The sequence below is a fragment of the Argiope bruennichi genome, chromosome 5, assembly GCF_947563725.1.
Source record: "Argiope bruennichi chromosome 5, qqArgBrue1.1, whole genome shotgun sequence".
In the NCBI taxonomy this organism is placed as follows: Eukaryota; Metazoa; Arthropoda; class Arachnida; order Araneae; family Araneidae; genus Argiope; species Argiope bruennichi.
The window spans coordinates 45,712,074-45,726,919 of record NC_079155.1 but is presented as its reverse complement, the minus strand read 5'-3'; the positions used below and the strand labels follow the sequence as shown (position 1 = coordinate 45,726,919).

General features: G+C 30.2%; 2 protein-coding genes across 4 annotated transcripts in view; one reads left to right on the top strand and one right to left on the bottom strand.

Moving 5' to 3' along the window:
• The window catches only part of LOC129968699 (tetraspanin-18-like), a 227,530-nt gene extending 215,342 nt beyond the window's left edge, over positions 1–12,188 (top strand). For both annotated transcript variants that reach the window (XM_056082859.1, XM_056082861.1), the window contains one exon: positions 4,697–12,188. In XM_056082859.1, coding sequence (XP_055938834.1) covers positions 4,697–5,648 — 952 coding nt within the window. In that variant the 3' untranslated portion in view covers positions 5,649–12,188. The remainder of the gene's footprint in view (positions 1–4,696) is intronic.
• Positions 1–14,846, bottom strand: part of LOC129968698 (uncharacterized) — a 713,943-nt gene that overhangs the window by 574,871 nt on the left and 124,226 nt on the right. The gene's annotated exons all lie outside the window — the stretch shown is intronic.

The window sequence follows — 14,846 nt, the reverse complement described above, 5'->3', positions numbered from 1 at the left end:
CAGAATAGCAATTAGATAGATTGGGAGTTGAAATTTACTAAACAAATAGTACATGAGTAATCTCACAAATAAATAGAAGCTCATCTATATTTCATATGTTCTTATTTTTTCATATATTTTTTTTAATTTGCATTTATATAAAGATTTTAGAGAAATCTTTCTGAAACTATCGTATAAATGAAAAATATGTAAAAAAATATGCATTATATTTATTATTCATTGAAAAGAATATAGAAACAAATATGTGGAATCAAAGAATAATTGTTGCGGTTAATATCTTCTCAATCATACTAAATAAAAAATAAGTTGATAGATGTGTTAAAATAGTTTTATGCTTTAAAAGGCTATGAATTAATTATCGTGTTATTGCGTTACAAGTATCATAACAGTAGATAAACTAGATTATAACTCCTCAGAAATCTGAAATTTCAAAATTCCTTTTTAAATACATAATTTCTAAAAAAAAAATTAATTTCTTTTTGCACGAAAATAGATTCCTAAATATATCATTAATATAATTTTAGTAATATTTTTAAACTTATTAATCTCTAAATATCGTATAATATTTTTACTTCATCAGAATTGATCATCCAAAATTGTCAAGTATATAATTATTGTCAATCTGGCAAGTAATGGAATAATGTTTTAAATAATGTTCTTTACAATTATTTAAAGATGTAAGAAATATAAAATTCAATTGACAGATATGATTCATTTTCGCTTCTTTAAAATTTAGAGCATTATTATTAAGAAACGGAAAAAATATTTAATATTGAGTTCAGATTGCATGTTATCATATTAATTTGTTAAGAGCATTAAGAGCAATATTAATTAGAAAAATATTCTTAAACCATATCTTGACATTCGGATTTTAAAGAAAATCTATGGCATAGTTAGACACTGTAATTTTTATATTTTCATATTCATAAAAAAAATTTATCAGAATTTTTATTTTAGTTACTGAAAATTTCATCTCGAACTATTTCTCTTTTTATGATATCCTTCATAATCTTTCTTTCCTGTTTCGGCGTAGAATCGTTTAATTGTTACGTTTCTTAAAACCCTTTGAATTATTTTGAATTCTAAAACCGTAATTACATTGTTTAGTCATTTCACTAGTTTCATTATAATGACAAAATTCTGACTCAGAAACTCTGTTATGAACAAGAAATAACTAGAACATCATTTTATTAATAAATGTGAACTCTTCCTGACGTTGCCAGTTTTATTTGTTAAAAACAGAGTGATTTAATGTTGTTTTTCCTCACACGACTGTTTTTTCTTCTGTTATTCACAATTACCATATTTCTGTTTCAAAAAAGAAGTTAGTAATCACTATCTTTCCACGTTTTTTTTTTTTTTTCTGCTAAACAACATAATCTCTTTCAAGATGCCCTTATGGGCTTCAGTCATATATAATTTATCCTTAATATCTTAGAATTTTAACTTCCACGTCTTAAATATTTTCTTATTTGCTCTATTAAAACATTTGGAATCTCTTACCTGTCAACTTATTTCTTATTTTTGATTTACTATTATATGCCTTGTTTATTTTTGAAATTATAACAACAATATTACAAATGTTGCTTCATTATTCATACCACATAGTTCTATAAATATTTCCATCTCATTTTTATATGCAATAAATATGGAAATTTAGCATCTATGCCATTTTTATTCTCTGAAAAATCCTTAATAAAATGGAGGAAATCCAGTTTTTTTCCCCACCCTTAAAATAAATTTTCCTGGAAATTTATTTCTAAAGTTAATAAAATCTAGCAATCTGATGCTCATTTTTCATTTTTAAAACTTCTATTTTTATTCTAGTTAAATTCTAGTATCGGGTGAAAAGGAATTTTGTTTAAAGTGGACAAAATTAATATTCCAAAACCAGAATTCAAGATTACGAATTTATATTTCTAGATGATCCCACAAACCACGCAATGCGTTAGGATGAAATTCAAACTTTTATGATATAAAGAGTTATATGGTGTTATAAAAACTATTAACGCGTTCTTTCAAATCTGTTTTATTATATACTTAACATAATTTTCATTCTTGTCGTACTTAGTCGTATCTTTAAAAAAACTAAAGCAGATTTAAAGCAAAAACTAAAGCAGATTTAGTCCAAAACATAGTAGTATAATAAATATTTTAGAATTGATTGACTGATTTGACTATCTTTAAATTATTTTTAGTAATTTACTATATATTATAACAAAGATAAGATGGGTATAAAAATTATATTTATCATAAATATAATTGTAACGTACATATGTTTACTATCTGTTATTAGAAAGATAATGTGCATATAAAAAATTCTGTTTAATATCATTGCAACGTCCATATGTTTATTATTTATTATTACAAAAGATAATGAACACAAAAATTATGTTTAATGCCATTACGACGTTTATAAACATAATTACTATTATGAAAGATAATAAACACAAAAATTATGTTTAATACCATTATGACGTTTATAAACATAATTACTTAAATAAGAAATATTGTTGTTAAATATACCTAACAAAAATACTTCGAACGTTTTGCTAAAACTAGGAAATAAAATTGGTTTCAATAAAAAGCTTTTTTTAAAATAAAAATTATTGATGATTACACGCTCCGAAGTTACTGATCAAAAATTTCATAATTTTAATTTAAAATTTTGAAAATCTTTTTCCAATCAAGAATTTCTAACTTGTAGTTTTGATAAATATAGGTCCAAAAAACAAGGACATATTTCAACTTTTTACAGTTTTACAATTTCTGCATCCCGCAAGTCGTATAATACAGTCAGACAATATGGCGGGCTACAATGAAAATATTATTTTCCTTTTGAATGAATATCAATAAATTGCAAGAAAATCTTTTCATTATCAAATCATATCTTGATAATTTTTTACTAAACTTTCCGCGACAAAAATTTCAGTTACATAAGTTTTCACATCAATCAACGTTATAGTTTTATCGTTTTATCACTTTAACCTTTAAAATACTAAAATTATTAACCCCTTAAACACTCGGGATCATTTTTGACCCTATAAGTATTTATAAAGTTTGATTTTGAAAGTTGATCGTAAAATAAAATATTTACTATAAATAATATAATAAAGTTTCAACAATATTATGAAAATTTAAAGTAGCATCAAATTGAAAAATATTTTGTAAGAATAACAGATGTAATGTATTATAACGATGTTCATTTCTCTTGTTCATCACTCTGGCATACGAAATACGATTAATATACGAAATGGGACTTCACTTTTACAAATAAATTCCTGAATTTCTTCCACTTCGACGAACAGGGTCAATTAGAGTAACTGGGGGAAGAATTTTGCAGACTTTGGTTATTTTTTTCGTTTTGAAATGATTATATGAGATGGATATTAGAAAATTTATGTGAGCACATAATCATATTTTGGTAGGCTCATTAAATATATGTTTTTCTCAAGATAATTAAATAATTATTATACTTATTAATAATATGTTTTTCCCAAAATAATGATTAACCAGTCTCAGTTATATCAAAATTCATAATAATCTTGATATGTTGTTCCCAATCATCCCAAATATGTAGGATAAATAGGAATGTGGGAGTATGGCGTTCTTATCAAAGTAATGAACTGATCTGAAGAAAATATATTCTAAATGATAAGAAAATTTTTATTGCCCCTTCCCAAATTATCCCAAATACTACTTTTTTTTTTTTAGGGTTTTTCAAAATATATACTATTTCAAGTAACACTGCATTTAAACTAATATAACTATTCGATTTGAAGTAATTTATAATCATTCTAATTCCAACTTTGTCGAGAAATGTTTAACATTTTGAAACACGGAAGAAAATATCCGACTTAAAAACGCCCTTTAAATTGAGTAAGTACGTCTTGGTATTTCTATTTAGTAAAAGACAGCTCTCACATAAATTATAGCATTCCTATTCAACTTTTTTCTTTGACATTTATGGCACCTAAAAAATTTGTAGAAAAGTATATGTTTTGTCTATTTTAATTCGTGGCTATCCAGCTTTCACATTCGTACCCATTTATTACAATATATTTAAACAAAGTGTTGGTATTGAAAAATAATGTAAAAAATTAAATAAACATAATAAAACAGACAGGGATTTAATAAATTTAAATAAAATAAAATATTAAAATTCTAAAATTTTGCACTTTCCAGAATTTCTATATTTATAAATTTGTATATATTCAATTAGGTAAATAACATTTTTTTAATCCACACTTATTGCCAGCAGCCTTCCTCATAAGTTTGCCACTGCTCGGAATCACACTCGTATTTACTATTGGCATTTCTGAATGAAAAGTTAAATTTAAAATAATATTGACGACAGTCTAATAACTGCGAAATTCTACACTACAATTGTAAGAGAAATGTATGAAAAAGGTGTTCTGGCTTGGTTGACGTACTGGCATTATTAGAGTATTACAGTTCGAGGGGTTGGTGCATTGTCATTATTAAAGAGCGTTAGCAGTCATTTAATAAGAAAGGATAACCGATTACTTAAAGTCATAACACCTAATAGTCATATTACTATTAGGTGTTGGTGCAAAAAACATATGTGTGATATTTTAGAGGCAAACTTAAATATTCCCTTTCCATATATGTATCTATATTCTTTCCTTCTCAAAAGTTGTATTTTATATTTTATCTCGTCCTCTTTCATTTCCAGGTATTACAGGCTGTGGATCTACTCGTGCAACCTGGTTTTGCTCGTGAGTGTCGTCGCATTCGTGTCACTGGCCGCGTGGATCGTGTCCGACTTTCGCATGTCGCTCTTTCCCTCCATCGACCTCCGCCACCCGAGTCTTCTCTACGCCTACCTTGCCCTGGCCCTGCAAGGTGGCATCCTTCAGGCCATCGGATGCATCGGAGCCATCCGCATGAACGAGCGTCTTCTCAACGTCTACTGGACCCTCATGTTGCTCCTGCTCTTCGGTGACGTCGTCCTCGGGGTGGTGTGGCTCTTCCGATTCCACTACCTGTCCGGCCACTTGAAGGAAGAACTCCGAACCCGTCTCGGCGAACAGTACGGCGTCGATCCCGAGTTCCAGATGCTGTGGGACAGGTTGCAGAACGAGCAGGGCTGTTGCGGAGTGGACGGTCCAAAGGACTTCAGCAGCAGCGAGTGGCTGAAAAAGGAGAGGCAGGACTTTCCCCAGCACAGACAGATGGTGCCTCGCAGCTGCTGCAAGCTGAGACCTTCTCTGAGAGAGCCCGAACCCCTCAATTTGACGTGCGTCGAGACAGACCGAAATCCGGCACTCATCCATCTTCCCGGTTGCTACGAAGCGGTCCACAGGTGGCTGCAACACGCCGCCGACATTCTGTGTGTGCTCGGCTTTTGTGTCATCGCATTCCTCAAACTCTGCTTCCTCGGTATACTCCGCTACGAGATACGGGAGATGATACAGAAGATCAAAGTGTTGCGGGACATGACCGAATCTCCCGGACTTATGGACCCCACTGGTCCGGCCAGTCTGCTGCCTGGTCCGGCCATGGCCGCAAAACTGAGACGGCAGCGGAGCAGCACTGAACAACCTCCGAAACAACCCCCCAACGGGAACAACAACGAGGCTGAGCCTTCTTCTTCCCCCACGAAGAAGAACTCCAGCCCCGAGTGACAGTCACTCTTCCGATTGAGTACCTAACAAAGTATATATAACAAGCGACTGGGGTTGGCCTAACTCTCCGGCGGGCCGTCTTTTATCCAGTCACCTAAAAGAGACGGTAGTGAGAGAAGAGTTACACAGTTACAAACCTAACTTCGCATTCATGTAAATATATAAACACGTAAACACATATATACACACGAGCACAACAAAAGGCCTACATTGAGAAAGGTGCAATTTATTGAATACAGCGAGAATGGCAGAATCACTGGACTTTCTACTTTTCAAAACGCTTTTAATTTCTGAAAAAGAAATCCGCAATAACTTTTCCGCTTTTAATAAAAGTCACTGAATTCGTCGAAGCCATTGACATTCCACTAAGGAGCTTTAACCAGGCCTTTCTTTTATTTCCTTTCATTTTCTATAAAAAGCAAATGCGAGCTTCTTGCAATTTTTAATTTATCGATCTGAAAATACCAAATTCGTAACAAACCAGCGGTAATGCAAGGGTCACCTAGACCCATTTATCCGTTCTTCATTGAGTCTATTACGTTCCTAAAGGCCCAAATCTTAACAAGGCTCATGGATTTCTTTCAAAATGTCCATGTTTGTAATACAGCAGAATTTTTTTCTCAGTTCGCTCAAGTGTATTTGCTTGAAAGATTCAATAAATCGCATCGGTAGGCTTTGTGCACTCGGATACACATCTATCTCTACCTATCTATCTATATATAGGAGCTTTATCCAGCGGTGATCCGACGGACGGCTTTCGAGGAGATATTTCTATATATCCACGTTCTCTTTCTCCATTTTCGTCTTAGACACTTTCTACAAAAGCATAGAGTCAGATATTTTCTTTAGAGAGCTTTTCGTACAAAGAGAAAAGATAATGTAGAAGTTCATTCTCATATCACGGACTGATGGGCATTTTTCCCTTCTTTAGGAAATGTTAACTCAAACATGACATGTCACAATAATAAATACAGTAAAACCTCTCTAGGGCGACTACATTTTTTTTTCGTTGGATTCCGGTTTTAAAGAAAGATTCTTCTTTTCTTTATATATGAGGATAAATCTTTTTTTCAATGCTCTTATGCAAAACTTTATTTTATTTCAAATATGTAAGGGCGAGATTTAATCTGACAAGAGTATTGCATATATTCCTTACTATCATCAACAATTCATTAATTTTGAAATATATCATTTTAAAAAAATTTTAAACGTTACTCAAAACTTAGTTAATAAAGCTGAAGATGTTGAATCACACAAAACTAGATTCTGATAACAAAGAAAAAGAAAAGAAAAATTAATCAGAGAAGTTACTGCATTTTTTTTTCTAAGTTAGTCTCATGCCAAAAGTCTTTCAAAAGTAGTTCTTATTCTTAATAACTAATGTGGCAATCTGAACGAATTTTTGTATTAATAAATTACAGATTACAAAGCTTTACAACAGCTTTTACCGTTGTTATCTTTATAAACAACAAACTAGAAATTTTAATTTTCTGCTTTAGGCCATTACATGGTGTTCTCTGCTAAAACTAGTATTTTGTGCCATGATTTCCAAAAAAATCTTTGGTTTTACCAAATGAATAATTTTGGGAAAGCATTTACCACGCAAATATTTAATAAATCATAAATCAAAGGTCAAAATAATAAAATAAAAAATCATAAATAAAGGTCAAAATAATAAAATAAAAAATCATAAATAAAGGTCATAATAATAATAAAAGTCAAATAAAGGTCAAATAAATCAAAAGAATTTATTTGACATATCAAAAATTTCTTACACGATGCCCAATTTACTTTTAAAACTACAAATTAGCTAGTCCCATTTTTATTTTTATCACTTGACTGGAGTTTTTAATAGTCTAAAGTTTTAGATTTATGAAAATTAAAGCAAAAGAAACACTATTCAGACAATTAAAGGAAATTTTGGACATTTTTTTTCAGAAATTTGGTATTTTATGACAGAGAAGGCAGTCCGGGAATTTATTTTATTGATAATAGTTGGCAAATTCTTAAATGTTCTTGCCTGATTATGGAGTTTGGATTTAAACTGAATGGCGTTCAGAAAAGAAAAATAGTTTGACAATTTTAAATCTTTTTAAACAATTAGAACATGTCTTATGAATAAAATTTGGCACAAAACTTGACCCGGATAGTGGATTAATAATTAATATATTCATTCATTGATTATACTTGGCGTCCCAAATGAATGGATTTTGAAAATTAATTTAAAAAAACGAAATGCGGATAGAATTTTATCCCACCAATTTGCAAATTTAGTTAATCATGCCATCTCTAGATGGCATTTCAAAATAAAAAAAATTAAAACCGATATGAAAATGTAAAAAACGGTAATGTAAGAAATGGTATGAAATGTTCAATGCCTATTTGCAACAGTAACATTGAGTAGTTTGGGGCAAAAATTTTCAAATATCATTTCGGTTTAGCTACAATTGTTGCAAATCCTTTGGAGCACTACCTATCGGTGATAATATTAACTTAATTTGCAATTTGATGGAATGAAATTACCTGATTTCCCATTTGAAAGGCTACAAACTATACATTTCTATCGCATTTTCAAAATTTATATGTTCATTTTTAAGACACCCGGTAAATACTGCTTATACCAGATTTCCAAAAACCTTTAATCTACCTTATTGCGCAATCTACCTTAATTTAATCTACCTTATTTCTTTATCGTGTATTTCAATGACACACTCCGCTGTAAGAATGTATCGCCCTTTTCATCCAAACAGGAACTACAAGGTACCTGGACCATTTTGACCCAACAATCAGTTTTATTTCAATAAATAGATATTAACTACATACCTCTAATTTACAGCCTCAAAAAGTCTGAAACATATAATTGATTCACTAATCTACGTTACCTGCATTTTGGAAAACAAAGAGATCCGAAACAAATATTATAATCTCGTGTCAAATTAAACTCCTAAATAAGACTATACCTAACACATAAAAGGTTACTTTGCATATCAAAAGATTAAGTAACATGTTAATTACTATCAGATACCCATCTGAAATACGCACTTTAAAATTAGGCCTCGCTTACATAAGCTCCTACTAAAGGAAATGGTTTCTATAGGGTGGTGTTCGCATAGAGATATTTTACTGTATTTCATTTAGATATAAACAAGAGATCAACATGCGATGGTAAAACGCTTGTTGATTAATAACACGTTTGCACTTGTTTACTGTATAGAGTTTCAATTTATCGAAAGAAAAGTTGTAAAAAATTATAATATTAAGTAAATACTGTACAAAATTTTAAAAAGAATGGAATCTATTCATCTAGTTTGAATAAAATAAATAAAATTTTAGATTCTTGGAGCAAAGTAAATAATAATAGCTAAATTTGTCAAGTGCCTCAATAATGTATTGGCGATCGCAAAATGTGATAGTAAATAGCATTGAAAGCACTATATCACCACATATCAGATATTCCGAATTCTGAAATTGCAACACATTGTATAATTTAAACAATTACATGGTGGTCGTCTGAAGTATGAGTGTCTCTTTCAATTTACATATCGTCCAAATGAGTTTTATCCAAGAGTTTTGATTGTAATTTAAGTTAATTTAAAATCAAACAAATAAATAGAAAAAAAATAAAAACAGCTAGTAAAGTTTAAATGCCCATATCAATAGAAAATTTTTTGCAATTCTTTTTTTTTTTTTTCCTTATTTTTAGCGTATTATGAAAAGTTGATAAAAAATTAGCACAAACTATATTAGGAAATTCGTGATCGTATGTTTGGATGAATGTTATAATTAAATGAAAATTAGACCTAGGTTAGTAAAAAGATGGCATGAAGTTAGATTTATAGTATGCTATAAATAGATAACGGCAGCAGAGGATCCATAAAAACTATATACAATTTCATTTAAGTACTCAGATCCTTTAAAAATTATAAAATAGGTACTCACTTATATTTTTCTTTAAATAATTATTTTGTATTTATGATGAAGTTTGGAATTTGAATCACCTATATGATAGTAAAAAAGACTACAAATCCATTAAAATATGTCACTGTTATATATCACTTATTTCAGTATATCTTAGTACCTACCTTATCAATTATTAACCCTTTGCACTCGGAAGCGTAATTCGATTCATAATTATTCTTCTAATACAAGGGCTCGTTTATTGTTCCTAAAAATAAATATATATAATTGTTTTAAGATGAAATTCCTTGAAAAATTAATCTACATCGTTTTTATCATTCTGCAGGCTATTTTAACAATCAAAATTGAAAAATAAATAAAACGTCAAAATGATGCACCGTCTTGAATGATAATAGAAAGGCACCATCCGAGTACAAAGGGTTAAAATAAAGAAATAAACGAACCAATAAGGAGGAGGGAAAATTTAGACAGAAAAACGATCGGGTTAGGACCTTGGTAAAACAGAAGAAGAATTTCCAAACTTGTACATATTCGGATCCTTACGGAATTCTGTAAGTCATGAATTTAAGAAAAAGATTAGATTCACAAATTTTCATTTCTAGTAATGAAACCAAGAACAGGAAGTGTTAACAAGGAAATAAAAAATAGTTTTTAGACCAAATTTTAGCTTGAAATTCTCTGAGTACAAATCCATATTAATAGATCGAAATATCATAGAATCTAGACTCCTCCTCATAGAAAATAAGCTACCAATCCTAAAAGATGAGCTGACTCAACAATAGCCCAAATTTGGAGGCACACATATCAGATGACATAAAGCAAATATCACTTTATCCTCGAGGTGATGATTAGAAGCATAGCAGAGCCTCGCAACTCCTTCAAAGACGTTCTTTTTATCGCAGATACGATCGAAATGCCCAGGAATTTGTGGGTTTTCAAACAGTGCCACCACTAGGAAAAGACCGAATACCAATAGTTCAGAACTTGACTCCTATTCTTCAATCAACGGTGATATCTGTTGCATCTCATCACTTTTTTAGCGCAATTCTTTTTTTTTAGGAAATTGAATTTGAATTCTTTTTTAAAAACAATTAGCATTCATAGATTTCTCAGATGTCACAAAATACAATGCAGTGGTATAACAAAACAGTTTTTTTGTTTGTTTGTTTCTTATCAATGATTTAAAAGTTTAAAATTTTTTGCATTTATTAAGTACTGTTATAAAGCATAAGAATGTTATGATTATCCAATGGATAACCATAATGTTGTCGAATTACAGAAGGAACTCATTCATTAACGTTTGAAAAATTAAATCTAATTTTAAGAATCAGAAACATACAGCATATGACTGCATTTTCTGAAAAAAGCATTTTTTAAATTATTTAAATGCAAATTTAAAAATTGATTAATAAATTCAATTTGTAAATCAAAGAGTTTCATCTGTAAGATCGAAGTATATAAGAATCTAATATCTCATCATCTTTTCTTTCTCTATTTCATTGAATCCAAGCATAAAAATTCCATTTACACACACATACATACATATTATATATATATCATTTACTTGAGTTATCATATAATACATTTAATCCAGGTAACCACTATGAATATTGTTATTCATTTTTTTATGAAATGTTTTATTTACAAATCGTACTGAACTTTGTTGATTTTCTGCTATCACTCAGCATTCAAGAATACAGTCGACAAAACTATTCTGTTTCTTAGAATAAAAACACCACCACGGCAATTGCTGCACTTCTTCTCAAAAAGAGCAAAAAGGGTGCAGCACCCACAACTGTGGCCACTAAACCGCTTCGTAGCAAAATGTCAAAGTACGAACAAGGGCACAAAAGGTAAAAATGATCCTTGAGATCAAGCAAGCCCTAAAAACTTTTTTCCAAGTATTACATATTCTAGAAAAATACGTTACATACATAAGCTAATTATTATATAGGGCCTATGTAAATAAATATCTAGAAGATTTAAAAAAAATAAAAGGTCTTGCGAGATGAAGAGGTGACATTGCAGAATTGTGTTGCGGCATGCCATGTAGCATTTTTGTGGCCTTCAATGCGATGGACTGTCCATGTTTCTATATCAAAGTGGCATGGTGTATGATTGGTGAATATCAAATATTTCATATATATATATATGTATACAAGAAATGTTGGGGCCATCGCTCTCGCCGTTTCCATTTTCTCAAGAAAGTCTCAATGCCGTCTCTATTTCCAAGAGGTGGTGTGCCGTGGGGAAAAAAAATCCAGCATGAAGACTATTCGTGATATGTTGATTGATGTCAGTCACTGTTGTTAATGTTGTTGTTGTTGAAAGGTGTCAGAATGCAAACAAAATTTTAAAGAAAGGATGTTTTCTTTTTATTTCATAAAATAAAACCGTTGGGTGAAGAGACGAGAGCGATCAAGATCCCGACAGTGACCGAAAGGTGGCCTTTCGATTAGCATTCCAGATTCCCCCCAACATAAAAAAAAAAGAGCTTGAAATGAGAATGGTGCCGCGGAAATATATGAAAAGAGATGTGTAAAACATTTAAAGTAAAATTATTGAAAATAAAATGAATCGCACAATTCGTGCTAAACCTTAATAAAGTTATCTATACCATTATGTTTCTTGTGCTTATTTGTGCAACATGACGCATTGAATCCTTCTTTCTCTTCAAAAGTATCTCAAAAAGAGATTACGAATATAAAAGAAATTTCATAATTTTCATCAAAAACAAATGTGTATCATTTTTTTCTAATAATAAAAAAGGTCTAGACAAAACATTATATCTATCTTAAAATATGCTGCATTCTTTAAAATACCATCATTTTTTTTTTTTGTACAAAATCTAAATTTACTTCAGAAATCAGTGAGAGTGGTCTCTCCCAAACTTTCCCGCATACTCTAATAAATTTATCATACTAGAGAACGCCTTGCATAACATTGGCGTACAATAGTAATGAAATATTAACTTTTGGCGTGAATTTAGCATTTTTACTAAATATATCGTGTTATCCTTGGCGAGTGTTTTGGCGATTCATCCCTGGCATCTTGTTAATAGTATCCGGAAACAGAATTTGTGCTTTAGATACGTTCTTCTTAATCGATTGGAACAAACATTTGACACAAAAGTACACTTGTAGTCACAAACCCCTTACCCAATTTGATATATTTAAGCCTTTCGTTTTACAGTTGTCGCGTTTAAATTTCTCTGAAAGTAAAGAAAGACAGAAGATCAACAATTTGTTAGATTTGGCGCAAAATTCAGTTTACCATCTAGAGGTGTCTACACCATAAGATGCCAAATCTATGTATCGTATTTTATCTATCTAATTCTCTTCGTTTTGTAATTATCGTGTTAACTTATATTCGAACAGCCGAACAGACTTCTTCTAGATGGATTTTATTCAAAATTTGATAGAAATCTGCAAATTTGGTGTAAATATCGTACGCCAAATTTCAAATGTCTAACTCATAGCGTTTTTGACTTATCTTTGTCACAGACAGACAGACGGACATTTACCAAAAATATGTTTTTCGAACTCGGAGTTCTAAAAGTGTGGAGATTCGTCAAAATCTCGAGTTAGAATTTTTTGACGATTACTCTATTTTCTCTATACTACGTATACGAGAAAATAAAAATCACTAATTAGTAAACCTTATTTTTTTAAAAAACATTCGTAAAGTTTTGAAACACAAAGGGCAAATTTCCAAATTTTCTTTCTTATTGTTTCAAATGTTCTTACAATGCTTTGCAGATTGAAACAAAATGGTAATGCTCAAACCCATGTTCTTTTTATAACCAATTCGTAACATAACTGCTTGATAAACATATTGTTCATAATTCATTAGAGAGTTATACCAGTTAAAATACAACGGTTATAATAGTTTAAAGTGCAAAAAACTATTTATTATAAATAAACAGTTACAAAAAGATTTTAAAAAATGAGTAAAATAATATCAATGAATATTTAAAATAAAAGAAATCCAAAACATTTTAAACATTTCAAGTCACATTACACTGATTTAGTATTTAAAATATCAGAAATTTTTTCTAGACTAATGCAATCGTAAACAAACTCTTTTTATAATAAATTTCTAACAAGCATATTTTCTTACGAATAATCTTATAGATTATAAGCATGCTTGTTTCTTAAGCCAAATTTCTAAGAAAATACTAACATTTCTTCCCCTCTCTCTTAACAAAGAAATTTCCATTGCTAAGTGATGTTTGAAATAAATGTGCGGCAATTTATTGCATATTTAAAGCATATTACTTGAAGTAACTTCGACAAAACTATTTATTCGAATGTCCAAATGCATGTGTTATCTGTCTATCATAACTCAAAATGACAAAAACTTAGTGATTATCAACAGTAATGGGCATATTGTTACTACTGCATTTCTAAACTGAATCTTTGCCTTTATTTAATGAATTGACAGGTATAAGATTATAATGTGATAGCCAAAATTGAATTTTGTTTGGCGAATTTTCGACAAAATTGGAAATCTTGAAAATTTGCATAACAATTCTAAAACATTTACTATCACTTTATGAAACAAATAGCCTTTTGGCGAGTTCTTCTATGGCTGGGGCGAGTTAGGCGAGAGATCGCAGAAAAATCTTAAGTCTCACCAATGATTCAGTTTTAAAATTTACTATGGAAGAAATTTATTTTTTGGTAGCATATTGCAAACTAATTAATTGAAATTAAAATAAATAATAAATGAAGTTATAATAAACTAATTGAAAAAGCTAAAATTAGTTTCCAGAACAACAAATCGAGCGAAATTTATGACCATGCAAATTAATTACCATGATAGAATGTATCCAAAACTGCAAATATGCAAGTGAAAAAATCCCAATTTATCTTTAAACAGAATTCAATGTCTATAAAAAAACATCCATATACGCAATCGACTTTGCCTCCTAATTTTGAAATTATGATAGACTAATTTTTTTAAAATAAGATAAGAAGTCTTGTAGGGGGACGAAACTCTTTATAACTTCATTATGAGGTAGATGAAAAAAATACACGAGTTTCAAAAACAGTTATTTAATTAATTTCTTTGTTCTACATTTCGCAAGACAAAACAAACACGAACACGAAAAATATACGACACTTACTTAGAATGCAATCTAATGATGACCCTCAAAAAGGATCATGGGAAATACACCTTGACGTTAATAAGGTAACGCCATCTATTGTATCAAAAGAAAAAAAGGTAGTAGAGTTCATGTAACCGCTACAGTATTTCATTTCATTTCAGTACTAGATG